The 24,324-nt window shown below is 46.3% G+C and overlaps 1 protein-coding gene and 1 non-coding gene across 9 annotated transcripts in view; one reads left to right on the forward strand and one right to left on the reverse strand.

Moving 5' to 3' along the window:
- The first annotated feature begins 918 nt into the window (after positions 1-918).
- Positions 919-1,021, forward strand: Rnu6-45 (RNA, U6 small nuclear 45). Its single transcript, XR_015685033.1, has one exon. It is a non-coding gene; the product is annotated as a U6 spliceosomal RNA (small nuclear RNA).
- Positions 1,022-1,034: 13 nt separating this feature from the next.
- Dnaaf9 (dynein axonemal assembly factor 9) overlaps positions 1,035-24,324 on the reverse strand; it is a 134,548-nt gene continuing 111,258 nt past the window's right edge. For 2 of the 8 annotated variants that reach the window (XM_087653888.1, XM_087653887.1), the window contains exons 29-39: positions 24,007-24,044; positions 16,053-16,188; positions 13,646-13,732; positions 9,854-9,960; positions 9,496-9,570; positions 8,849-9,051; positions 7,450-7,515; positions 6,515-6,608; positions 5,928-5,982; positions 4,856-4,937; positions 1,035-1,647 (exon numbers count right to left, since the gene is read on the reverse strand). In XM_087653888.1, coding sequence (XP_087510014.1) covers positions 1,597-1,647; positions 4,856-4,937; positions 5,928-5,982; positions 6,515-6,608; positions 7,450-7,515; positions 8,849-9,051; positions 9,496-9,570; positions 9,854-9,960; positions 13,646-13,732; positions 16,053-16,188; positions 24,007-24,044 — 994 coding nt within the window. In that variant the 3' untranslated portion in view covers positions 1,035-1,596. 8 annotated transcript variants of the gene reach the window in all.

Consider the following 24,324-nt stretch of genomic DNA (forward strand, 5'->3'; position numbering starts at 1 on the left):
AAATCCTGGTCGGCCTGCCTCTACTGCCCCCTTTCCCCCAGTGCTGGGATTACAAGTGTGAGCCACTGTGCCCAGTTTGTGCACTGAGGTTGGGACCCAGGGCCTTTTGCACATGCTGGGCTAATACACTACCTACTAAGGTGCATCCCAGCTGAGCATTATTTTGGTGTGTGAATGTCCATGTGAGCGGGTGTGTGTGTACAGACCAGAGGATAACCTTCCTCGGTCAAGTTCCTCACTGTCATTCACCCCCACCTCCCAGTCTTTTATCACCTGCAACTTGCCTAGTAGGCTGGGCGGGCTGGTCAGCGAGCCCTGGAGGACTTACCTGGTTCCATCTCCAAGTGCTGCTGTTATAAGCAGGAGCTACTATACCAGGATTTATTTTTTACTTGCTCTGTGTTTGAGTGTTTGCCTTCGTGTCTATCTGTGCACCTCTCGTGTGGCTGGTGTGTGTGGAGGCCAAAAGGAGGTGTTGGATGGATCTTCTGGAAATGGAGGTATAGATTGTTGTGAACTATTATGTGGGTTGTGGGAATAAAACCCAGGTTCTCTGGAAGAGGAGCCAGTGCTTTAAAAAAAAGTCAGTGCTTTTAAAAAAAGCCATTTCTTCAGCCCCAGATATTTTTGTTTTTGAACACAGGGTTCTGTGTAGTCCTAGTTGTCCTGAACGAACTAGCTCTGTGGACCAGGCTGGCCTCGAACTCACAGAAATCTGCCTGCCTCTGCCTACTTAGTGCTGGGAAAAAGGCAAGCACTACCATTGCCTGGCTAGCTTTTTTTGTTGTTGTTTTTTTGTTGTTTTTAAATTGAGTTCTGGGGATTGAACTTAGGTCCTAAGACTAAGCCATTTCTCCAGTCAATAGATAATGAGTGAGTGAATAAATAAATAAATAAATCCCTAAGACTTTATTTTCTGTGCTCGCTTTGGCAGCATATACACTAAATTGAAACGACACAGATACTAGCATAGCCCCTGTGCAAGGATGACACGCAAATTCATGAAGCGTTCCATATTTTTAAAAATAAAACAATTTTTAAAAAGTAAAAATAAAAAAGACTTTATTTTCTGAGAATTTCAAATAATGTATTTCAAACAATTATTTTCTTTCCTGTTCCCCAACTCTTTCCAGATATCCCCTTACCCTCCTACCCACTCAACTTTATGCTCTCTTGTTTGAAAAACAAAAAGAAAACACAGCGCACACACACTTTGCACAGTGATTTGCGCTGGCCAACTACCCCGTCTAACTATTTTAAAGACAAAAGCTCCTATAGCCCAGACTGGTCTCAAATTACACAGCCAAGGTTAACCTTAAACTTCCTGATCCTACCAAACGGCCTGGATTATAGGTATGTGCCTGGTACCACGCCTGGCTTTAGGATGTTTTAGCAATTTTTTTCTTTCCTACATCAAAATCATTACAATCATTAGCAATGGAGAAAAACAAACAAAAACCCCACCCTTCATATAACATGCACTAGGGAAGACTCAGGAGATTGAGTTATGGAACCCAATTGGGTATCTAGCTGACAGACGAGCCCTCTCGGGGCTTCCTGGAGATGGGCAAAGATGCTGGGAAGCAAGCCCTTCACTCATGCGCAGCCCTCACGAGCTTCCTGGTCTCCAGAAGGTCCTGGGGTTTCCTGGAAAGACAAGCAGCGGACCTTGGGCTCCTGGTCTGTAAGATGTAAGCAAGAGAGCTTGGAGGACAGGGTTACTGCTGTCACCCCTTGCCACACCTACCAGACCTTTCCATGTAGTGTGGCATTTCAACTCCTGAACCCTCCGAGCTGCATTAGGATGCCTGCCTGCCTTTGGGTTCCTCTTCTTTGGGCCGACTCCTAAAGCTGTTCCTAGGGCGTTCCCTTTGCTTCATGTCCTTGTGGGAATGACAGGAAGCAGGCTCTGTGGACCAGGCTGCCTGGGGAGCTGACCCTCTAGGATCAGCCTCTTTCCCTGTTCTCAGCTTCAGGGTTGAGGATGAGCGGGTAAACAGGAGCCATGGGATGCAAGCCTCATGCCGGCTCAGAGGCTCTTCCAGATTTAACTAGGCCTGCCAGTGTCCCTAGCATTGTGTCAATTACTCCACCAGTTGGTGACTTAGTTGCCCACATTTATAAAGCGAGACTGAGGGGGCAAACCCACAGATCCTGTGAAGAGTTGATCAACGTGGGGCTGGGGATTTAGCTCAGTGGTAGAGCGCTTACCTAGGAAGCGCAAGGCCCTGGGTTCGGTCTCCAGCTCCGAAAAAAAAGAACCAAAAAAAAAAAAAAAAAAAAAAAGAGTTGATCAACGTATGAAGCCACTGTGCCAATGGGAGCCTTGCCAGGCAGTCGGAGTAGGGGAGGAAGCATGATGGCCCTTACCTATTAACCTACTACTTGTGAGAGCAGATCAGGGGTTCTTGGCCAGCCTCTGTCACATAGCAAATTTAAGGCCTGCCTGGACTACATGACATCCTATTAAACCACCACCACCACCACCACCACCACCACCAAACAACAACAAACCCCACAATAGAGCTGGAGAGATGGCTCAGTGGTTAAGAGCATTGACTGCTCTTCCAGAGGTCCTGAGTTCAAATCCCAGCAATCACATGGAGTCTCATAACCATCTGTAATGAGATCTGATGCCCTCTTCTGGTATGTCTGAAGACAGCTACACTGTACAGTATACATAAGATAAATAAATAGTTCTTTAAAAGAAAAACCCACAACAATAACAATAAACAAAAAGAAAAAAAAAAGGTAAAGGGAGTGGGAGTGTGAGCCCATCCTGAGCCTTGGAAGAGAGGAGTGTGTGTGTGTGTGTGTGTGTGTGCGCGTATTTTTTCTTTTGAACAGTTAGTTTTGTGTGCCTTGTCACTAGCTCCTGAGGCTCCTCAAATGTATAAGTCAAAGTGGGTGACTGTGTGATGTGGTTTTACCTTCTGTGAGTGTACGGGGGCTCCAGCATGAGCCTCAAGGGCTCCTCTTTCAGAAGTCCTAGCCAGGAACATCAAAGCCACACTAGTACCCAGGGTTCCATCCTCCAAAGCCACACTAGGGACACTGGGGGACAGGTAGAGACAGAGGCAGCTTGTTGAGTGACAGTTTATTGGTCCTTAGCATTACATCTTAATCTCCAAGTGAAATTCACAGACACAACTGCAGATAAAAACATGTAAAATAATATAAAAATAAATTGAAGGCTACTTTTATATATTTACTGAATTAAGTAGTGTAATAAATACTATAAGCAAAAAGCTTCAATCACACAATTCAGTTTCACTGAAGTTATAGTAGTGTTTGTAAATATGAATTTTAGAGTTTAAGTTACAAATATTAAAGCATTGAAAAACTAGTATAAAAGTGAATTTTGGCACGTAAGTGAGCTCTTCATTAGTATTTGACGGTGTGGGACAATGAGAAAGCCACTTCCCATCTGTTTTTTGAGGTACAGCTATCCAACTAGTCAGCAGCATGGCTGGAATACTTAACAGTTTACAGTCTTTGAACTGAACTTTTCCCTTTTGAGAAGCCAGAGCTTATTACTGTGCAAAAATTCTCCAAGATCCTAACAGGATTCAGAGGGACGTTTTTATTGATCACAGCCTGAAGGGCTAGTATCTAGGCCTCAGGTCAGAGAGTCTGAGGCCTTGGTTGGGCTAACTTGTCTCCCTCCAGTCAACAAGGGGAAATCCCGCAGGAAAACAAACAGCCCATAACTTCAGTGACTGCACCACCATCACACTCATTCTGTGATTAAAAACCGAAGCTGCTAACAGGGAAGCTCGTAGAAAGCATGGAAGCCCCTGGAGGGCTTCTGCCTGTCCTGGGAGCTGATCCCCAAAATCCTTGCTGGGTCCCTGATACCCACTTCTAAGATTAGAGGCTAAGACTATCATGGCTTTCCCTCTGGAGATAGCCTCAGACCACACTCTGTGACCCAGAGGAATCGAGTGGATGTTAAACCCCACATCAAAGTCAAGGGACCTGCAGGTTGTAGGGATCGGCACAGAAGCAAGCAGATCCCCCTCCTCGTCCTCAGAACTCAGGGTGTGGTTGCTGCCGCCCAGACTTCTGAGCAGGCTAAGGAGCATCTATGGAGGCTTCGGCTAGCTTGCCCTCTCGGCTTAGAAACTGCTGAACATTTGTTCTGCCTTTTCTTCAACCACAGTTCATATTCAAGTTGAGGTAATCAGGTTTCCCTCTAAGGAGAGGAATGGGGGCAGTGAGGGCAGGTTGGTGAAAGCTTGTCTATTGACAAGGGTCAGAGACCAAGTTCACCATGGAGCACAGCCCCAACCCCTCTTTAAAAACTTTTTTTGTGCAGCAGCCAGACTGCCAGGCCAAAGCAGCCAGAGCTCTTAATCTAGAGCTTTCACTGAAATTTCACAGTAACCCCGCAGGAAATGAACTGGCCTGTGGTTCTCCCCCACCCCCAAAGGAAGTAAGATAACTTGTGGTCCCCTTTCCTTTCTCTAAGGCTGCTAGCTCAACGTTTAGTTTTTAAAAAGAGCTTGGTGGAGATAAAGGGAGCTATAACAACTCATTGCTTATTAATCAATTGCACTTAAGATCTATGTTATTGATCCCTAGCCAGAAGTCAGGGACTCCCAGACTAGAGCTCAACAGGAGGGTCTTGTCACCACTGTGTTTTGGAGCGGGGATTGGAGCATATGGGCTTGAGTTCCACAAGTTTTTCTTAATGTAAGATTTCTTACCCAATGGGACTTGTAATTTGGTTTGGTCAGCCTCCAGTGTTTTTCTCCTAACACAGGTATACTTATTGACAAGTCCTTGCTTACTACTTTGCTATTTGCCCAGAGTGCTGTGTCACTGAGACACGGACCCAGATGCTCCATCTTACCTCTCCTCTGTGCCAGGGCCCGTCCTCAAACCTCTCTACATTACATATAGAACACGATGCTGGTTTTACTATGTGCTTCTTCCTAAGGCATGCAAACAGTACAGGGGACTCAGAACATGTTTACAGTCCAAGCAGCAGAGGCACTCAAGTCCTAGCAGATATCACCCTTAGTGACCTCACTCCTCACACTGATTAGGAAGGTCAGTCTTGGGAATGCAAGTTTACCTTTGCTGTAAGGTCCAACCTAAATCAAAACCACTGGAGGGAATTCTAATTTCCATATCAGAATTTTTCAAATTCCTGGGCTTTGGAAACCAAGTAAACAAATCCAGGGCCAGGGGCAGTTTTGGGAGGTTTTCTGGATGTATTGGTTCCATGGTAGTGGTTTGGGAGACTGGGTGCTAGAGACCAATAGCCCCCAGATAGTTAGGCCTTGGGCCCAAGACAAGTTACAGGCTATACACCTTAACTGGGAGGTGAGGCAGGCCAGGCTCAGGCTGCAGGCCTGCTCTACTTCCTGAATTAGAGAACCAAGTGATGCCACAGAGGAACTCAAGGACCAAGCCCACGAGGTGCTGCTATTAGTGAAGGAGCCTTGCATTTCTAGAAAGCATCCTATCTGACTTCCATTCATCCCACAGAAGTGCTCTCATCTGGAAGGCATTGTGGGTCTCTGCCTGGCCACTGCTTAGGCAACCAGGGGCCTTCTAAATCCAGCAGTATAATGTGCAAGCCAAAGGCTTCTCCTCAGCCTTACATGTGGCAAAGGAGCCTTTGCCACACCCAGAGCTGCTGGTACACGGGCAGTGCTAGCTGCTCATCCTATGCCCTGCCCTCACTCAGTGGTCCACACAATGCCTTTCAGGGTGCAGAGAGCAGAGAGAACAAAGACAACATGTACTACACTGGCAGGCACAGGCCAGGGAGGACAGAGAGCCCCTTCAGGAGGGGCCTCCAGGAAAGCTGGACACCCATTCATTCATTCATCTCTGGTGGGCACGGGCCCAGCTTTCTTTAGGGCTTCTGCTCAAAGAGATCACGGTACTCCTGCTGCTCCAGCTCTCTGTTGTACCTCTCGATCTCCCGATTGGCCTCTTCCACATAATCATTCATGAACTGGTCCATGACTGGCATCTGGTTAAGGAGGTGAGGTATAAACCTGGAGGACAAGAAGGGCAGCTTATCCCAAGGGATCTTGTGGGCAGTGAGGTGTAGGAAACCAAGTATCTGCCACACAGCATCATAGCTACAATGAGGGTAGCAGGTATCATGAAGTCTTACAACCAAGCCCTTGGGTTTTACTAGCACACTAAAGCTTGTAGGCCTGCATTTCACCCTGCCCACCTCTTCACACATGGACGGCTGCAACAGGCCATCTTCAACCTGTTCATCATGACCCTGCTGTTTGTTACCAATGCTGCCGTCAAACCACACTTCAGAAAGGAAACCATACAACTGCTCAATAAAGGGCAGATTTAACACCAACTGTGTGTCTCTGGCTTTTGTCCCTGTGAGTCCCCCAGAACTGCAGACTCTGCCTGCTAGGGAGCAGCTATGCTGGCCCTAACAGACACCCAGTTTGCAGGAGATACTCAGAAGTATCTTCTGCAGAAGATTTCCCAGATCTTCACACTACTACCGAACTGTTTCCAAGGATACGTGGGTGAAAATCGGTCTTGTCCCCAAAGAAGTTAACAAACTGGGTGCCATTGTAAAAGTAGCCTGCAGGTAGGGGGTCCAAGTGGCGTTTCACCTGTTGGAAAAGAATGCTGTTGCATTATCTGACAACTTTTTATCATTCATTCATTCATTCATTCATTCCGTTCGTTCGTTCGTTCGTTCAAAACAAATAGAGCTGTTCATGGTGGCCCACGCCTTTAATCCCAGAACCCTGCAGGTAGAGGTATATGGATCTATAGGAGTTTGAGGCTAGCCTGGTCTACATAGTGAGTTCCAGGCCAGCTAACTGCATAGGTGGCTCAGTAGTTAAGAGTACCATCTGCTCTTTCAGAGGATCCAGATTTAGTTCCAAGCACATACATGACCTGTAACTCCAGTTTCAGGGATCTGAACTTTTTCTGGCTTCTGCAGGCCCTAAGCATGCTGCACAGACACTGGGACTAGTGGCTTGGGCTGTGGCTTTTGGTCTTTTGTCCTCTAAGGGCATGGGCTTGGGAAAGGGGCTTAGGAGTCAGTCTGCCAATAGGAAGGCTCACTCAGAAAACCTCATTTTGGCTTTAGGATCCCATAGCCTTCCCAAGGACAGCTGTATCTGTATAGCTTCCTTCTGGGCCTCAGCAGACTTCTGTGTGGTTCATCAGAAGCAGAGATCTGGTAACACTACTTGGGCAGGCCAGGCCTCTCATTATCCAGTCCTCTGACAGGTACCAGATCTTTCTCACTCCATCCACAGGTCTTGGCAGCAGTGGCCACTTCACTTACTGAAGCTACAAGGTTTGGCTTCTTGACCAGCTTCCCCTTGTCTCCTGAGAGAAGCAAGGACATCCTACAAATAGACCCTTCCTCTGGGAACCCAAGACAGCAGAACAAGTCTAGCACAAGCTGTGGAGCAGCAGCTGGGGCAGGGCACTCACGTGGATGTTCCTGATCTCTTGCTGGGTCAGCATGCCCCTGGTTTTCAGAGCTTTCCTCTGAGGCCTCTATGCAGACGTAGAGAGAACAGACATTTCACCAGAGCTGATGGAGCACAAGGGCAGCTGATGGCTCCAAAGAGTTTGGGGCCAGTTACATATTAGGAAACCCGGAGAGGGAAGAGCATACAGACTGGCTTGTGGACACGCTGCTTTACTTTTTCACTCCTGAGGAAACTACTTTCCTACCAGAGCCCTGTGAGATAGCCAGGACCCAGTGCTTTGCAAAGGGGCACAATCCTGCCTCTTGGCGGATTCTCATGCACAACCCACAGCAGTGGCAGACAATGTGCAAAAGCAGCCAGGGTCCCACAGTCTAACACTTAAGACCACCTCCAAAACAGGCAGTGGTGGTGCATACCTGCAATCCCTGCACTGGGGAGGTTCAAACAGGAGGACTAAAGACTTGAAGGCAGTCTAGTCTACATCATTTGAGTCAGCCTAACCACTGCAGCTGAGACACCCAACCTCCCCAAAACACCTCCTTCACCAGACACAAAGGCAGCAGAGCTTATCCACAGGAGGCAGCCCACAGCTCCTACAAGATTATCACCAATATACAAAAGATCCAGCAACCCTACCCCTGGTGTTCCAGGATGAGCCAAACCACCAATATTCTCTGTGCAGGAGGCTTAGCACCTACAGCTTCTAGAGAATCCGGTATAAAATATATACAGTATTAGGGCTCATCAGGTAAAAATACTGGCTTCTCTTCCAGAGGACCTGGATCTGATTTCCAGTGCAAAAATCATCTGTTATCTCCAGTTCCAGGAGTTCTGACTCCACAGGTCCCAGGCATGCATGTGGGACTGACATGAATGCAGGCAAAGCGCCCTTACACATAAAACAAAGTAATAAAAACTACACTATAAACTTTAATCTCAGCACTCTAGAGGCAGGAATATCCCTGAGTTTGAGACCAGCTTGGTCTACAGAGCAAGTTCTAGGACAGCGAGGACTGCACAGAAAAACTCTGTCTTTGAAACAAAACAAACAAACAAACAACAACAAAAACCAAGCTGGATGTGGTGGTACATGGCTTTGAACCTAGTATTAGGGAGGCAAAGGCAGGTGTGGATCTCTGAGTTTGAGGCCAGCCTGGTCTACAGAGTGAGTTCCAGGATAGCCAAGACAGAGAGACCTTGTCCAGAAAAACAACACCCCCCCACCCCCCAATACAGTATTATACTGTCTGCCTGCAATTTGCCCCCAAAAGCTTTTTCCTAATCCCAAAATGTCCCTAGAGTGCTGGCTGAGTCTTGAGTTATAAACTGGGGTGTTGGAGGGAAGAGTATTGGGTTCCCCAGGGTGTTCTGGTCATGTCTTAGATTTGACTAGTCACCTGCTTAGCTGACTGTCGAAGCCAGTCTTTGAGGCTGTCCTCCTTCAGGGAGCAGCCGATGAACACGAGGTAGCATTCTGGCTGCCCATTGTCTTGAGGAGTGCTTCTTGAGTTGGGGGGTGGCGTGGGTCCCTCCAAAACTGGCACAATGGTCAGGGAGTTGGTTAAAGTATTGTGGCAGACCTCCATAGTCTTTTCAGAATCTGCACAGAGAACACATTTGTCCCTGAGACCAAATACCGAAAGGATGCTACACCGGAACAGTGCTGACAGATTCCTAAGAACTGACAGGATGGACAGGATGGGGTAGAAGTTCATGGCTTGGTTGATGTGGGTGATCAGACACACACTGTTAACTGGGCGGAGGAACGTAGGAGGAAGAAAAAGCTAGTGAGGCAAGAGGAGAAGCTGGACCATCCCACAGCATCTACATTGACAGTGACTCTCAGGGAAATGGCTGCCTCTCCTCAGGGCTCGAAGGAGGGCTAGGAGGAGGCCATGGGGGCTCAAGGGTGGGGGGCAGTTCTTTGGAATGTGAGCGGGAGGAGGAGGTCCTTGGAGAAGAGCAATGCCACAAGACCAAAAGACGCCATGAGCTCACGCCATGAGCTCTGAGTGTCCACGCTACCAGGATTCACCTCATTTACCTGAAAACTTCACTTTGCCAAGGATGTGGTAGATGTTTCCAGAGAAGGGACTTGGCTTGAGGGAAGACTGAATTGCTAGTGGAGGAAAAGGACAAGGGTGTCAGCTACCTGGAAGCAGAGGTCAAGCTTAGGCCAACAGAGCTGGAAAGGTCAGAGCTGCTATCTCCACCCCTCCCACCCAGGGCCTATGCCACTACTCCCACAGAGTGATCCAAGTGTGGCCGTACAGACTGCAAACAGAGTCCGAGCTCATCACACCCCCAACCTGCTTTTGGGGAAACACCAAGGACACTGACTGAAGGGAGGCCATAGGGAAGGGACGACTCTTCCATCAGGGGTGAAACATGTTACAGCTCACCTTTACACTTGGTCACAAAGCGGGTTTTCTCCAGGGGACGGTCGAACCACACACAGATCTGAACCATTAGTGGAAAGACGGATCCAGCATCAAATTTACCTTCATACCTGAAAATATTTTTAAATATGTAAGGACAAGTATTTTTTTAATTTATTTTTAATTCCTTTTTAGACTCATGTATATACACAATAAGTTGTAGTCCCTCTTGTTCCCATCTCATCAATGGTTTTAGTGTTCTAAATGCTACCTTTGGATGAACAATGGGTCACCTGATCTGTAAGAGCTGATCCTCTCTCACTAATACACTATTTTGCTTACAATATACTTCTCCCTTCCCCTCCCCCTTTACCTTCCCCCTCCCCTCCCTATATGAACTGGAGTCTTCCCTATTTCAGGTTAGCCTCACACAGGAGTCAACTCCTACACGCAGGGACTGACACCACGAGGCAGCACACCTAGTTTATATGGTGCTAGGGATGAAACTGGGGGATCTGCTTTTTGTTTTGTTTTTTTCACGATAGGTTTTCTCCATGTCGTCCTGATGTGCTGAGAGTAGAAGTGTATATGTGAAGGGGTTGGGGATTTAGCTCAGTGGTAGAGCGCTTGCCTAGCAAGGGCAAGGCCCTGGGTTCAGTCCCCAGCTCCAGAAAAAAAAAAAAAAAAGCAAAAAAAAAAAAAAAAAAAAAAAAGAAGTGTATATGTGTGCTACTGCCCTGGTGCCCCATCAACTAAGCTACTTCCCAGTCCTACCGAACTGTTGGGACACTTGTTTGTTTGCTTGTCTTGTTCTCTTGGCACATGGTTTCTTTGTGTAGCTTTGGCTATTCTGGAACTCACTCTGTAGACCAGGCTGGCCTTGAACACACAGAGATCTGCTTGTCCCTCCCTCTGAAGTGCTGTGCCCAAAGGCCCGTGCCCAAAGGCCCGTGCCATCGCCCGGCTGAAATGCTTTCTAAAGTGTAAGTCTGCGTTTTACTGTGAGATTGGAAAGCATACCAGCCCCTGGAGCCTGATGTCCCCAAGAACACAGTTCTCTGGATTAGCAGCACTTTCCTAAAGTCTGCTGATACTAGGAGTCCTTCCTAACATAGCAGGAGTCACCCCATCCTGCCTTGCCCTGGTTAAGACTAGAGATTCACCTGCTTCAACTTCCAAAAAAACTAGGATTACTTTTAATACCCCAACATGCCCATCTCACAGTGGACAGCTTAAAACAGAATGCTTTAGAAGGAACTGGGAGACTGGATGCCACTGCTACGTTCCCTTGGTTTTCAGCGCAGCAGTTACATTACCTATCAGACCCAGAACTAGAGTCTTACCTACCTCAGGTTGACCTCACTTGCTATGTAAGCAAGGACTGAAACTTCTGGCCTTGAACTCACAGGGCCACCTACCTCTGCCTCTCAAGTGCTGCATTAAAGGTGTGCCCACCACACCCAGCTTTCTTTCTTTTTTTAGTTTATGATTTTAATTTTCTTTTTGAAACAAGATTTTATATATCGTAGGCTGGCCTTAAGCCTGGTGTGTAGCTGAGGGGGCCCTGAGGCTGGCCTTAAGCCTGGTGTGTAGCTGAGGGGGCCCTGAGGCTTTGTCCCCTTCACAGACTGCAGGCACACACCACACACCTGGGTTATTTGGTGCTGGGGAGAGAACACAGCTCCAACCGGCTAGAATGCACTCTACAACTGAGCTGCACCCTTCGGCCTCCTGCTTGCTTCTTAGGTAAGACGGAATCATCTTGTTTATGCACAAGGATACACCACGATTAAGGAAATGTGATGACTCCAATCAGAGGCTTCTTCTAAGAATATGGTTGGAAACTTCGGATTTTTAGATATCAACCTGAGGTTATTTTTATTTTGAGATAGGGTCTTTCTGGCTTAGAATTCATAGTGATTCTACTGTCTCAGTCTCTGAACCAAGGCTAGACATTAAACTAAGTTTTTTTAAAAACTTTTTTTCCCCTATGACAGGGTTTCTCTGTGTAGCCTTGTCTGTCCTGGAACTTGCACTATAGACCAGCCTGGGATTAAAGGCACAGGCCACCACTGCCCAGCTTAAAAAAACATTTTGTTTTGTTTTACAGCATAGTGCAATCAGTTTTTAAATTCATATAAATACTCAGTGGTAGAGGGGTTGTGTCTGGATAAAGTGCCTGGGGAAAATAAGGACAGCAATGATAATCTAGAAAAAATATGAGAGATTAATTCTGGTCAAGTTTTAACAATGTCTTCTACTAAATCTTTCTTCTAAACCTATAAAAAGTTAGTATTCATTGTATACAGGGACAAATGCAGTCGGGGCTCAGTAAACCAGGCTGTGGAGTGGGAGAGATGCTCACTATATATCATGCCATACGAGTATTGGAACCCACATTAAATCACCAGCACGCACGTAAACCACAGGTCTTGATTTGTGCTTGTAACCTCAGTGCTGAGGATGAGATGTGTGTGGGGGTGGTGTTCTAAGGGTTTGCTGGCCAGCCAGTGTAGCCAAAACAGTAAGCTCCAAGTTTATAGAGACACTGTCTCAAAATACAGAGTGAGGAAGACACCTGACGTTGGCTACTGATCTCTACATGCTCAGCCACAGTCAAGTGCACTTGCATACACACAGACTTAAGTTTGTTCAACACACAGAAAGGGGGCGGGGAGGAAGGGAGGGAGGAGAGAGGGAAGGAAGGAGGGAAGAGAGGTTTAGAGGTAGATATGGTGGCTCAGGCCTTAATTCTGGCACTTAGGAAGCCGAAACAAGAAGATCACCATGAGTTCAAGGCCAGCTAGGGTACATAGTGAGATCCTGTCTCAATCACACACACACACACACACACACACACACACACACACACACACACACACACACACACACACACACACACACACGTACACACAGCCTGGCATAGTGGACCAAGCCTGCAATCTCAGCACTTGATAAAGCAGGAGAACAGGAAAGGTAATGGGTTCCAGACTAGCCTGGGGCATGGTAGGGCTCCTCTGCACTCAGACAACCTGGTTGGAATCCAGCTCTAAGTTACTAGCTGTTCCTTGCATACAACAGTGGACTTCTTGCTGCTTCTGTTATCTCATCTATAAAATGTGAACAATAATGGCATTTGTTATTTATTGTGCTGATATGAGAATAAAGAAGTGAAGACAGGCAAAGCTGTGAAGCAGCTGCACAGCAGTTTCCTGCCACGGTGGGAACGAATGCTCTGGGCTGTGGCTCCAGCCATAGGCGGCCACGAGGAACTCTACATTTTGTTTGAGTTTTACAATGCATCAGCAGCTGTGGGGCTAGTCTAGAGCGGACTCAGAGCAGTGCGTGCCTGGGGATAGATAGCTCAGGTGACAGTGTGAGCAAGGCTACTGTGGACTTTAACTGGCTCATTCCGCATTCCCTGGAGAGGTTGTGCGCTGTGAGGCAGCTGCAGAGAACAGTCCACAGACCTCAGCAGCAGATGCCTACCTCTACATGAGAAGGCAAGAGGACTGACACTGGACAGAGTGCTTTTCTACTCTGGGAGTTCAAGTCTTAGTACGATGCCACAATGAACTACTGTACTTAAGAGCCTGCAGGATGACCTCCTGCATGGCAACGTCCAGAGAGCTCAGATGTGGGGCACTGGCCCCTGACAGGGAGGGCTACTGGTGCATGGTGGGAGGTTCCCAGGTAACACACGTGTGGCCTTTGTGAAGCACATCTGCTATTCTCATTTTGCTGTTTCTGCTGTAGATAAATAAGCCATTTGACTCACATTCCTTTTTAAAACTACAATTTAGTAAAGATACTTGCCAGCCGGGGAACAGTAAGTATCGAGAACGTAGCATCTGGGGACTGGAAAAACTATTTTCTGAGAGAATCAGCTCAATGTCTTCATTCCTTTAAAAACAGAGAAGACACAGGTAATCAGGACTGTCAGTGTTAACCTGCTTCCTCCCTGCACATGCATGCTTTTTCCCTGACACATGAAAATTAGTTGTATGCATAACAGTTCACTTCTAAATACTTCAAAATGTATCCTCTAAGACTAGCTTTTCATAGGCAGAGGCAGGCAGATCTCTGAGAGTTTGAGGACAGCTTGGTTCCACAGTGAGTTTCAGACCAGCTAGGCTACACAGAGATCCTGTCTCACAACAAACAAAACAAAATGAAACCAAAAACCAAAATAAAAAGGATACTTTCTCTTACAGGACCACAATATACTATTACACCTGAGGAATTTAGTTCTATAATCAGCAGTAGTAAATGTAAAGTTTCAGGCCCTTTTCTTTTTTTTTTTTTTTTTTTTTTTTTGGATACAAGGTCTCCTTGTAGCCCAGGCTGGTCTTGAACTCACTAAGTAGCTGAGGATGATGTGATCCTCCTTCCTCTTTGTTTTCAGTGCTGAGATTGTGGACAGGAAGCACCAAGCCTGTTCTGCGTGGTGACGGGGATCAGTACCAGGTGGTGTTGTCCTCATTAACTCACAGCAGAGAGCCATATGACAGCAGAGTGCCCCAGTACTGCTTTTGCAGTCTGATCATTTGGTCAACACCGTGCCTGCCAGATCTTAAGAATGTAAAGGTGGGGGCTGGAGAGCTGGCTTGGACCCCTTGTCCATACAAGGACAGACATGCTTTTGAGTCAAGGCTCTCCTAGTGGCTCACAACCATCCATACTTTTGCTCCAGGGGATCTCATGCCCTTGGCTGACCTTCCTAGTACCAAGCAAGCCTGTGGTACACAGTCCTGTCTCCAGTCCGCCATCCTATGCCTTTTTAAGGAGGGACTGGGTCTAGGGCGTTGCCCTGAGGTCCTCCCTCGTAGGGCAAGTACTTTACTCACTGAGGTATTTCCCTGGATGCTAAAACTATTCTCTTTTAAATTTATTTTGTGTGGGTTCACACCTGAAGTTGACCTCTGTCTTCCACACCAAGGCCCACAGAAATGTACCTCCCACATGCTGCTTATGGAGTGTGCACACATGAGGCTATAGTTGTGTGTGGATGTTATAGGACTACTGTGCTGTCACTTCTCTCCTCTTCAATGGCAATTCCAGGAATCAAACTCAGGCTGCCGTGCTTGCTGGCAAGTCCTTTTATCTGCTAGGTCATCTTGCCTGCCATGGCTGGTTTGTGGTTTTTATTTTTATTTTTTTTCGGAGCTGGGGAACGAACCCAGAGCCTTGCACTTGCTAGGCAAGTGCTCTACCACTGAGCTAAATCCTCAACCCGGTTTGTGTTTTTAAGATAGTTCTTAGTATGTAACCCAGGCTGATTTGAACTTGAACTCATCTTGGCTTCTCAAATGCTGGGGATTGAGGAACACATGACTAGCATATGAATATGTATATGTATGTAAATATATTTTTATACATAAGTTACTTACATGGTTTGAAAAACTGAAACTATATAAAATACTGTATTCCTCTGAGTCTGCCACTGGAGAAAATCTAATTGCTGCATAACAAGTGCTTTTTTTCTTTTACAAATTCTGTATTACTAGTTCACAGTTTGGACCAAGACCATGAAGTAAAGAGGTCATTTCTCTGCATTCTCTAAGTGATTTCTCTTGCACCTTAATGCATGGACCATCAGAGATAGTTCTAATTTCCAGTCTTCAATGTGTGAGTGACTCTGACAAAGCAGGATATCTAAAGAATTATAGCATGGTGATAAATGGGTCTCCTTGGTGACTTTTACGCAGCATTAGAAGTACTGTATTATACAAGAGTGGAGTGGTGATTGATTTTAATACACACCCTAGTAAGCAGAGGCAGGCAGGGTTCTAAGCTAGCCAGGGCTTTATCAAACAAAACCAGCACTTTACAGGGCTGGAGATCAATTAAGAGCACTGGCTGCTCTTCCAGAGGACCTGGTTTAATTTCTAGCACCCATATGGTAGGTCACAATCATCAATGACTTCAGTTCCAGATTATCTGACACCCTCTTCTGGCCCCTGTGGGCACCAGGCATGCATGTAGTGCACAGACACACATATACATTAAATCTTAATAAACAATATGTTTTTTACGTGTGTGTGTGCACACACGTGTGCACGCCAGCAAGCACGTGGAGGTGAGAGGACACCGTGTAGTGGTGTGTTCTTATGTTCTTCCTTTCACCATGTGTGCCTGAGATTTAGTGGGAAGACCCTGGAGCCAGCCGGGTGCTGTATCCAGCTGAGAAGCTGGGCCCTGAGTGGAGTCTGTACAAGCTTACCTTGTAACAATCCCATTTTCTGCAAGAATGAAGGCTGCAGTAGGATTGGAAGCCCTGATGAGGGTCTGCAGCTCAACAAGGAGAGGGTGCCTCTGCTCCGTTGTGTGGCTGGTAAATACCACGTTACTCACCACGCCTAAAGAATAAAACAAAAACTTATCAGCCTTTAGAATCCTGATTGGGGATGCAGGGAACCTCTGCTCTTTCTGCTGACCAGCTTTCCTTGGTCACCTCTGCCAACACTGACAGATCTACCACCATTCTTTCTCCCCTTCTCGGAAACATCTTGGAGTACATGGGCTTCACCTCTTAGCCACTGCACTTCCTACTCTCATACACTTTGCTTCGTGTTTCCTTAGCTTTTGTTTTATTTTTGAGTCCGGTTTCACATTTAGTTTTGGCTGGCCTAAAACTCACTATGTAGAACAGAATGGCCTTCAAATTGTGATCTGCCTGCCTCTGCCTCCTGAATGCTGGGATTACAGACATGCACCGCATGGCTGGCTTTTTGCTTTTTGCGATATGATTTTACTAAGACGCAGCTCCAGCTTGCCTGGAGATCATGACGTAGCCCGGGGTGGCCACGGATTCCCAGCAATACCCTGACTCAGGAGCCTACATATTGGGATTACACACTTGGGCCACCAGGCCTAACTGCTGTTTCCTTTTCACACTCTCAAAACCTATTGTGCATGTGCATGTGCATGTGCACAATAAAACCTTCCAAGAGCCAGCTCTCCTCTCCCACATGGGCAGCAGGAGTGGACGCAGGTTCTCTCCTCTCCCACGTGGGCAGCAGGAGTGGACGCAGGTTCTCTGGTTCTGGTGGAAGCAACTCTACCACTAAGGCACCTCAAGGCCTCCGATCCAGTTTAACCTCTCGATTCGGGTCTCGTTGTTCTGGAGCTCTGGATTAAGAGCTTTCCCGCATTCTCTCCATCCAGCCTCTCAGAAACTGTGCCATCTGGCTTCAGGAGCTCAGCCATCGACTGACCACCTACACGTTAGGTGCTGACAGTTATACTCAGAGTCACACAGTTCTAAGACCAGTGATGATACAGATATTCATACAATGACATACTAAGAAAGGAGCCCAGATAAGGATTTGTAGAATGGGTAACAATGACATCACTTTTATCTTACTGTCACATCCACAAAACCATGGAGAATTTAGTAAGCAGCAAAGGGACTACCCATCCTAGCATAATTAATTATAACCTAATTACACCTCATCCAGACTCACTTAATTTACACAGCTATAGACCGAGTTTACAAAGTGTACACTGATGTAGGCCATTTCTGCTGTAAGATAATCTGCCTTGGTGGTGGTGGGGTCTCATGTAGCCAGGATGCAGAGAATGACCTTGAAGTTCTGATCCTCCTGTTTCCACCTCCTGAGTTCTGGGATTATAGGCACACACTGATTTAGGGGTGTTAGAGATCAAACCCAGCATTTCTCAAACCGCAGGCAAGCATGCTACCAACTGAAACACATCTAGAACCTCTCCAATCACATGTTTGTTCTTCAGCAAAATTATTTTTTGAGATGAAGTCTCACTTTGTAGCCTTGGCTGGCCTGGAGCTCACTATTTAGATTAGATTGGCTTTACATTTACAGATCACTGCCTGGCTAGTCAATATTTTAATTAATTAATTTTTTTTTTTAAAGACAGGGTTTTTCTGTGTAGCCCTCAGAGTCCTGAAAGTCACTCTGTAGACCAGACTGGCTCCAAACTCAAGGAGCTGCCTGTCTCCTGAGTGCTGGGACTAAAGGCACGAACCACCACTGCATGGCTAAATAATTTTTATCTATATCATTCTGTGAGAATTTCAAGTATAGGGGCTGAAGAGATGTCCCCATGGTTAAGGTCACTCGCTGTTCTTGCACATGACCCAGGTTTGGTCCTCAGCAACCATATGGTGACTTACAATCTTTAACAGGCATGTACATGGTGCATAGACATACATATATACATACATATATGTATGTATGTGTATATATATATATATGTCTACGTACATATACATGAAGCAAACACTCACAGAATAAAATAAAATGAAAACCATTTAAATATATACCAAACTAGAAAAATAGTAGTCCCATTCTCTGGTGTTAAGAATTATCAATACTAGCTGGGTGGTAAAACCATGACATGAACATTGCCACATCAAGGAACACAAAACCTCAGACCCATGAGAACAGCCCCCTCTGTGGGTCAGGTTCAGAGGATGGTAAAGTCTTCCTCTGGCCCAAGAATAGTTGTTATAAATGATTAATCATTAGCTGAAACCATCTACTGTAATCCAACTGCTTCTCCACAGAGTGCCTCTTCCAAGGTTAGCAAACCTGCCTTTTCCTTGAGCTGTGTACAAGAAAAGATCTGAGATTCTTAGCTGCTGGCACATCTCTGACAGAAGTTCATGGCGACCTGGTCCAGCCTTCCTGTCTCTTTCTTCATTTCCCTGTTACTCAAGTCAGGTGTCAAGACCCAGGCACTCAGGTCGCAGCACACACCAGATGATTTTTTAAGCCAGTCTCACATATCAGTGCTGGGCCTAAAAGTATGTGCCACATGCCTAGTTTTGTTTTATATTTTTAAAGACTTTTATTTATGTGTATGTGTCTGCAAGCATCTGTATGTGCAATGTCTATGCAGGAGCCCAAAGAAGCTAGGTGTTAGAACCCCAGGAACCAGAGTTATAGGAGGTTGGTAGCCACTGTGTAGGTTCTAGGAACTGAATCTGGTCCTCTACAAGAACAGTTAAGTTCGGAGTTGGGGATTTAGCTCAGTGGTAGAGCGCTTGCCTAGAAAGCGCAAGGTCCTGGGTTCGGTCCTCAGCTCCGGAAAAACAAAACAAAAAAGCAAAACAAAACAGTAAGTTCTAGTAGCTGCTGAGCCATCTCTCTAACCTCTCTTAATTTTAAATTTATGTGTATGTGTTTGTGTGTGTGAAAACAGGTGTGCATATAGCTCATGGAAGCCAGAAGGTGTTGTTTTCAGGGAGTTATGGAAGGTTATGAGCTACCATATTAATGCTGGTAAGCAAACCTGGGTCCTAATGGAAGAGTAGCAAGTGCTCTTACCCTCCAATCTACCACTCCAGCCATTTCATTTCATTTCATTTATTTTTTATTTATTTATTGCTGTAATAAACATGAGGTTTATTTTTTTTTGACCCAATTGGTAAGATATAATTGCCCACTTAAACATACAAAGCCCGGTACCATCCATCCCTTAGGAACATTGATAACAACCTGTAAATACACAGAGCAGAATCTTAACATCATCTGCCATGGCTTCTCACCCTCTCCTCTCTAAACATGAGGTTTATTGATAGGAACCAGTGCACTGGGGTCGAGACTCATATCCCCCGAGAGGCTGGGAGAAAGGGTATTTAAAGGGAGAAACCACAACCCAAGGGGGCAGCGGTGGTATCATTGGAAAATCACAAGAATACCAGTGAAAAATCACAAGGAGAAATTCCCTGTTTCTCTTCATTTATTTTAAAAGGCTCACATTGCAAAGGCTACTCACATTCCCTTTCACATTAAGATAGACTTTCCTCGGGGCTGGAGAGATGGCTCAGCGGTTAAGAGCACTGACTGCTCTTCCAGAGGTCCTGAGTTCAATTCCCTAGCAACCACATGGTGGCTCATAATCATCTGTAATGAGATCTGATTCCCTCTTCTGGTGTGTCTGAAGACAGCTACAGTATACTTATATATAATAAATAAATCTTTAAAAAAAAAAAGATAAACTTTCCTCACTGCCAGTGCAGTGAGGCCTCCAAATGAGGGGACACTGGTGGCATCTGTGCTTTGACACCTGTATTTGGGGATTGCAGGGAAACAGGAAATATCATGGGCTTGCCTAAAGGCCTGATGCCAGACACCCACGCCTTGGTACAGCCACAGAAGCCACTGGAGCCTTTGGAAATTGAGTTAAGTCGAGGTCAGAAGGCAATGCCCCAAATGTGGCACCACAGGCAAGCAGATGGAATCCCTAAAGTATCAGTATATCCTGGATTAGTAGAAAATGGAGTCAAGACCCGTAAAGTGACTAAGAGTACCACAGGCAGAACAGACAATGTGGTAGGTCTTGTAGTGAGGAGCCAGGAAAAGCTAGCAAAGATCTAGAGGGGCCTAGAGACTATGGCATTTTCTTGGCCAGAAGGAACAAGTCAAACTAGTACAAACTTGTCTTTCTAAGCAGTGTGTACCACAGTCACAGACATAGGCCTAGCCTGGCTCCTTTCTTGCCCAGGTTGTGAGGTTTGTAAAGATGAACCCCGTCTAATGTTCTGCTTGGACTACTCCATGGACTCACTTTGTAGGGGTAGGATTCTAAGTCAGGAACTGGGCACAGAAAAGGGACTTTACTGCATAGTGAAAAGGCAAAAGGATTACCTCTGGCATTCCTTAGCCCAGCTATGTAAACTGCTACCTGCCAAGAGGAAATGCCGGCTGTGAGGCAGGTAGAGCTGTTGTCCAGCACACAGGGCACACAGGCCACAGTGAGGAGTTTCACCCTGGGGGGTGGGGGGTCAGGAGCTTCTTTCTGCTCTGCATCAGGAGTGAACACTAAGACTGACTAAGATTATCAGCTAAGCTGTAAGCGGGAAGCCCAGCTTAGCCTGCTCCCAGGATCAGAGAAACATGGTTGCTGTTTTTCAGTGGCCTAGGAATAAATGAAACACCCTCCTTTTATCTATATGCACTCCTGAAAGCAGGGGGTTAAGACACCTTCAGTTTGCTTATAGTCAGCATTGTGATGGGCCCTGCTGAATGTGATGGGAGCCTTTTCTATCATTAAATGCTGCAGAGTACTAAGCATAGAAACAGCCACTTCCAAGACAGTCATTGATTCTCTAATGAGAAGGAACACAAATAATTGATGTTTTTCATTTCCTGTGCATCCAAGGTTGAGTCAAGTCCATCAGCCCAGAGTCCTCAGGCCCAGATACAAATGGGAGATAATTTACCAAGACACTGCAACTCCCGAGTTCCTTGGCATTCAGTGGGACAAGATTTGGGCAGTTGTGTGGCAGTATATGCCTGTAACCCAGCACTAGGGAGGCAGAGGTGGACAGATCTTGTGAGGCCAGCCTGGTCTACACACTAAGTTCCAGGACAGCCAGGGATCTCCAAAGGAGAGAAGAAAAGAATCGGTGGGTGGCATTAAGCTCCTCTGCCCGCATGCTGGCAAGTACAAACTCTGAGACAAACTGCTGTTGAACAATGTGTTGGAAGGGACTGTTCTCTTAGCACTACGAGGAGCTAAGGGAATTCAGCCTGGCTCAGCCTAGAAGGATGAACACCAAAGCGTCTTTCTACCTGAGATGCCAGCCCAGGCTGCTCTAGGTTCATGGATAATGAAGACAGAGCCCTTCCTCCAGGCTCTCTGCCAGGGGACCTGGCCATCTGTGCTTATGTTCCACAAAGAAACGTGGAAAGATGCTGAAGGGGAAACATCAAGACTGTGGCTTCAACACTGACAAGCAGACAGGGTCAAGGAAGGTCACCATGATTTTATAAGTTTGTTAGTTAGTTTGTTTGTTTGAGACAGGATCTCACTTTGTAGCCAAGGTGCCATTGAACGTGTGACAATTCTCCTGCTTCAGACTCCCAAAGTCTGTGATTGTCAGTGTGAGCCACCAAGTCCAGGTGGGTCAGTGAGTGCTACCTGCCTAGTTAAGACTTCCTCGGAAGTTGTCACTGTCTAGTCGGCCTTCATCTCCCAGCTGTAGCTGTAGAGCCAGATGTCCTCCATCAACACCAGTGGCTTTCCCAGTCCACAGGCTTATCTTTCAGTGAATAATTCAGAAAAATATAATGTTTTTTTAAAGACAGGGTCTCACCTGCCAGTAAATAGTGTTGCACACCTTTAATGCCAGCAGTTGGGAGGCAGAGGCAGGTGGATCTCTGAGTTCCAGGCCAACCTGGTCTACAGGGAGAGTTCCAGGACAGCCAGGGCTACACAGAGAGACTCTACCCTGAAAACCATGAAAGAAAGAAAGGAAGGAAGGAAGGAAGGAAGGAAGGAAAGAAGGAAAGAAGGAAAGAAGGAAAGAAGGCAGGCAGGCAGACAAGACAGAAAGACAGAAAGATAGAAAGACAGAAAGCAGAAGAAAAGTTAGTTCTAGGACAGCCAGGGCTACACGGATACAGGTGTACACACACACACACACACACACACACACACACACACACACACACACACACACACACACAAAACCAGTTTCACTGTACAACCCAGATGTTTTTACTGTAGCCTGTGACTGCTACTCTCTCACAGAAATGGCAATTATTTTCTCAGACAGGGTCTCATTATATAGTCCCAGACTGGCCTGGAACTTACTATATCTTGTCTCTAACTCAGAGAGATCCACCTGCCTCTGCCTCCTGAGTATTGGGATTAAAAGTGTTAATCACGCCTTGTTAGCAATGACAGTTTTTAAAAGTATTCTCTCCACTGTCACTGCCCTGATGCCCTGACGTTGTTCCCATTCACGCACTGCAATGTCTAACCGGCTATTGTAACTCAGGCTTGCTTTCACTTCTGACCTGTCTACTCAGATTCTGAGGTCACTGATGCATTTCATACTTGCTGTTGTTTTTAAACTGTCTTTCCCTTGAGGTCTCTGCAACATTAAATATAACTGAATTTTCCTGTCCTTGATATCTGAAGTACTGTTTCTTCTCGTTTCACCTTTCAGCCTCCAGGATTTCCCAATCTCCTTCACGTCTCTAGTCTTCTAACCTTTTCAACTCCACATCTGGATCTCAACTACCTGTCAGTGCCTTTTGATCATGGCTTTCAAGTCCAGAACCCAGGACCAGAAGGCCTCTCTTCTTCTCCAATGCTCTCTCCCAGTCCAGCTCTCCCCAGTGTTCCTAGTCCTCTAACTAGAAAGCAGAGGCATCCTGAATATCTCTTCTCCAATTTATGCCCTACAACTACTTTGTCAACAGGTCCTATGAACTGAACCAGGCGTTGTGGTGCACACCTTTAATCCCAGCACTTGGGAGACAGAGACAGGTAATTTGAGGTCAGCCGGGTCTACAGAGTGAGTTCTAGGACAACCAGGGCTACTTTGACTTGAAAAACCAAACCACAACCAACAAACCCAACAAATCCTGATCTACCGGATTACACATTATGGATAGATCCAGACAGCCTTCCTTTCACTCTTGCTGCTGAAGGAGGTGTGACAGTTTATTCTGCTCTCAGCATGTGGGAGGTAGAGGCAGGAGGATCATGAGTCCCAGGCTCACTTGGGCTACACAGTAATTTGAAGACAGGTGGGACTGTATGAGACTCTGTCTCAAAAAAGCGAAGGGGACTGCCACTACTTGGTATACCAAGTCCAGCAGGAACATTCTTCCTCCTTAGCCTCCTGCCTGCACAACAGCCTGCTCAGCTGTCTGCTAAGACAGCAGTTTTTCCTGTCCCTGTGGACTGGCAATGGGATCAGTGGGGCACAAGTATGCTGGGGACACCAAGTTGTTTTTTTCTGTCACATATCTGCTTGCTGGGCTGATTCAGAAAGCTCAACCTAACAAACACATCCCTAGTCAGCACCGCCCCCAGGCACATCCCTGGCCACCCCTCCCACACACACCCCAGGCTCATCCTCTGAGAGCACTGAGCATCTCAGCAGCACTGCAGGGAATTTATCATTTATTCTGGATCTCCAGGACCCCTAAGGATCTTGCTGATTTAGAGGTTCCATTTACTGTTCATTGGCTGCAAGGCCAGGGCAGCTTCTGCTGCTGCTGGGGGGCTTTAGTACATTAAAAGAGAAGTTCTGGAGGATGTATGTCTACCCAGCCAGATACAAGGAAGTTGCCAGAGTTTTCCCTGGAACAATTCCATATGCTGTAGATTTCAGAAAGGCAACAAATATCAGAATGTGACAGGCATATAAACAGGAAGTTGAACATATTGCTTACCTTGTGAACACTGGTCAAGACATTTAGGAAAGAGAAATCTAAAGAGAAAAAAATATTTCAAAACCATTTATTTCAAAGTGATCATTATTTCCTACAAAAGCATGGATTTGGGAGACAATGCAAGCAAAGAATAAGCTGTAGGTATCCCAGATACAACATAAGACACTGGAGCCCGTGTCCATGGAATTCCTACATGCCACACTGCAGGGAGGGTACTGGGAGCTCTTCACATCACAGGAAACAGAGAAAAAAGGCTGCCTCATCCAAGCTCCACCTTTGTAATTTCTGGGGTCAGAGAAGCATTTATCATTGAGTTGC

Source organism: Rattus norvegicus, chromosome 3, assembly GCF_021556685.1.
Source record: "Rattus norvegicus strain SHRSP/BbbUtx chromosome 3, alternate assembly SHRSP_T2T, whole genome shotgun sequence".
NCBI classification, from domain to species: Eukaryota; Metazoa; Chordata; class Mammalia; order Rodentia; family Muridae; genus Rattus; species Rattus norvegicus.